At 46.0% G+C, this 3,633-nt stretch overlaps 1 protein-coding gene across 1 annotated transcript in view; it reads right to left on the minus strand.

Moving 5' to 3' along the window:
• Positions 1–3,633, minus strand: part of sacm1la (SAC1 like phosphatidylinositide phosphatase a) — a 70,408-nt gene that overhangs the window by 5,099 nt on the left and 61,676 nt on the right. The window contains 5 exon segments of the mRNA XM_070438314.1: positions 979–1,051; positions 1,532–1,601; positions 2,319–2,353; positions 2,500–2,577; positions 2,580–2,602. Of these exon segments, the coding sequence (XP_070294415.1) occupies positions 979–1,051; positions 1,532–1,601; positions 2,319–2,353; positions 2,500–2,577; positions 2,580–2,602 (279 nt within the window).

Raw genomic sequence — 3,633 nt, forward strand, 5'->3', positions numbered from 1 at the left:
AGGCCTGTATATATTTCAGATGTCAGCAGCACACAGACATGCAGGCCTGTATATATTTCAGATGTCAGCAGCACACAGACATGCAGGCCTGTATACAGGGCCTTCAGAAAGTATTCATACACCTTGACTTATTCCACATTTTGTTGTGTTACAGCCTGAATTCTGAAAGGATTAAATATATGTTTTTATCTCACCCATACACACACACACACACACACACAACAGCCCATAATGACTAAGTGAAAACATGTTTGTAGAAATGTATTGAAAATAAAATACAGAAATATCACATTTACAGCTGTGAGTGTTTCTGGGTAAGTCTAAGAGTTTTACACACCTGGATTGTGCAACATTTACCCATTATTCTTTTCAAAATTCTTCAAGCTCTGTTAAATTGTTTGTTGATCATTGCTAGACAACCATTTTCCGGTCTTGCCATAGATTTTCAAGTAGATTTAAGTCAAAACTGTAACTCAGCCACTTAGGAACATTCACTGTCTTCTTGGTAAGCAACTCCAGTGGAGATTTGGCCTTGTGTTTTAGGTTATTGACGTGCTGAAAGGTGAATTRATCTCCCAGTGTCTGATAGAAAGCAGACAACCAAGATTGTTCCTGTGCTTAGCTTCATTCCATTTATTTATTATCCTGAAAAACTCCACAGTCCTTAACGATTACAAGCATTCCCATAACATGATGCAGCCACCAATTTGAAATCAATTTGATTTAGGCTTGCCATAACATAAAATACTTGACATTTCAGCTTTTCATTTTTTGTATTAATTTGTAAAAATGTCAAAAAACATATTGCCACCTTGACATTATGGGTTATTGTGTGTAGGCTAGTAACACAACATCTCAATTTAATCCATTTGAAATTCAGGCTGTAACACAACAAAACGTTGAAAAYTTCAAAGGGGTGTAGAAAATATCTCTAGGCACTGTATAGTTCAGAGGTCAGCAGCACACGCATTTCTATACCTGGTGAAGTCAGTCTTCAAGGCTCCCGTACCAGCGTACTGCTTGGCGCATGCATTGGCATTGTCAGCCCAAGCTATCACAGAAAACAGACAAGACATTGTTAGTGAGCAGAGCAGTCTGACAGACTAGACAGATCAACCTCACATGACACTTAAAAGCTGCGTTCACACACTGACGGCCTACTTAGCCCTGGGGGCTGACAGCCTCCTTAGCCCTGGGCTGAGTTTAACCCAGGTTAGTGGTAGCCCCGGCTGAGTTTAACCCAGGTTAGTGGAACCCCGGGCTGAGTTTAACCCAGGTTAGTGGAACCCCGGGCTGAGTTTAACCCAGGTTAGTGGTAGCCCCGGGCTGAGTTTAACCCAGGTTAGTGGTAGCCCCGGGCTGAGTTTAACCCAGGTTAGTGGTAGCCCCGGGCTAAGTTTAACCCAGGTTAGTGGTAGCCTCGGGCTAAGTTTAACCCAGGTTAGTGGTAGCCCTGGGCTAAAATGATGCAGTGTAAAAAGACCTAAAGTAGCTGCCACTGATGGCCTAGAGAGGGGCGGGGCCCACTTACCATTCTTGTAGATCTTCTCAAAATCGTCCTGTTCTTCAATCCGCTGGGCCACATGCAGGACACCCATCCTCTGTGGACAACCACCAAACAAGCATACATAAGTCCATTTAGAAGGGGATAGGGTAGGGAACTAGGGCTCAGTCATTCAGCTTGTTCTCTAAAATAAAACTGTCAATAGTAAGTTATTCAACTGTGGGAAACAGTAGCTAGTTGTCTTTGTTCAACCCTTGGTTCAACTCTCTGCCTCCTGTAACTGTCAGAATGATAACTCCCACAGTGTGTGAAACAAGGGGGTTTGAGGTACTCTGCCTGGTCGCTGAGTATCTGTCAAGTGATAATGAGTTGTGAATACTACTGCAGAGCGGTGGTCAGGTTTTTATTCTCTTCAAGTGATAATGAGTGCAACCCTCCTAGCTCCAACCTGTAGCTGGGACTGTATAAGTTAGTCGGCAGTAAAGGATCCCTCTGAGTTTAAGTGTAACAACCACACACCAGTAGCTGGGACTGTATTGAGGCAGAATGGGGTACTCTGTCTGCTCCATCGGAGTGTACCGTCTAGCAAAAATAAGCGTGTACCATCCACACACCTGTAGCTGGGACTGTATGGAACGACGGCCAGCTCTGGAGGACTTCCTACTGTAGCTGGGACTGTATGGAGAGGTGGGCCAGCTCTGGAGGACTTCCTACCTGTAGCTGGACTGTATAGAACGACGGGCCAGCTCTGGAGGACTTCCTACCTGTAGCTGGGACTGTATGGAGCGCCGGCCCGCTCTGGAGGACTTCCTACCTGTAGCTGGGACTGTATGGAACGACGGGCCAGCTCTGGAGGACTTCCTACCTGTAGCTGGGACTGTATGGAGGCGCGGCCAGCTCTGGAGGACTTCCTACCTGTAGCTGGGACTGTATGGAGCGCCGGGCAGCTCTGGAGGACTTCTACCTGTAGCTGGACTGTATGGAGCGGCGGCAGCATGCCTGAATAACGTTGGTGCGGTCCAGACAGTCCATGCAGTTACTGCGGAACATCCCCTTCTGCTGAGACAACACCTTCCCTCCGTGTCTACCATGAAGTAGCTGCAGAGAGACAGAGGAGGAGTCAGGAGAACACATATCCACAGAGCCAGTAACAGCACTGTAATGTTGGGACACCACCTAACCATTCCGAGATAATGTCTGACCTTAACCATTCAGAGTTCATGTCTAACCTAACCATTCAGAGTTCAGTCTGACCTTAACCATTCAGAGTTCATGTCTCACCTTAACCATTCAGAGTTCATGTCTCACCTTACCATTCAGAGTTCATGTCTAACCTTAACCATTCAGAGTTCATGTCTGACCTTAACCATTCAAGTTCATGTCTCACCTTAACCATTCAGAGTTCATGTCTAACCTTAACCATTCAGAGTTCATGTCTAACCTTAACCATTCAGAGTTAATATCTCACCTTAACATTAAAAACGTTTAAATTTGACGTTTTGAAAGAACTTCTAAAATATGACATTCATGAAACATGGATGAATGTCTAATTCTGATGTGAGACGTGAGAGCTAGTTGGCGCTGTGTGTGTGTGTGTGTGTGTGTGTGTGTGTGTGTGACCTTGAAACAGGTCAACATTCCCAAGGCCGCGGGGCCAGATGGATTACCAGGACGTGTACTCCGAGCATGCGCTGACCAACTGGCAAGTGTCTTCACTGACATTTTCAACCTCGCCCTGTCCGAGTCTGTAATACCAACATGTTTCAAGCAGACCACCATAGTCCCTGTGCCCAAGAACACTAAGGTAACTGCCTAAACGACTACCGATCCGTAGCACTCACGTCTGTAGCCATGAAATGCTTTGAAAGGCTGGTCATGGCTCACAACACCTAAACCCACTCCAAATTGCATACCGCCCCAACAGATCCACAGATGATGCAATCTCTATTGCACTCGACACTGCCCGTTCCCACCTGGACAAAAGGAACACCTATGTGAGAATACTATTCATTGACTACAGCTCAGCGTTCAACACATAGTACCCTCAAAGCTCATCACTAAGCTAAGGACTCTGGAGTAAACAACTCCCTCTGCAACTGGATCCTGGACTTCCTGACGGGCCGCGCCGT

Source organism: Salvelinus sp. IW2-2015, unplaced genomic scaffold (assembly GCF_002910315.2).
Source record: "Salvelinus sp. IW2-2015 unplaced genomic scaffold, ASM291031v2 Un_scaffold762, whole genome shotgun sequence".
NCBI lineage: Eukaryota > Metazoa > Chordata > Actinopteri > Salmoniformes > Salmonidae > Salvelinus > Salvelinus sp. IW2-2015.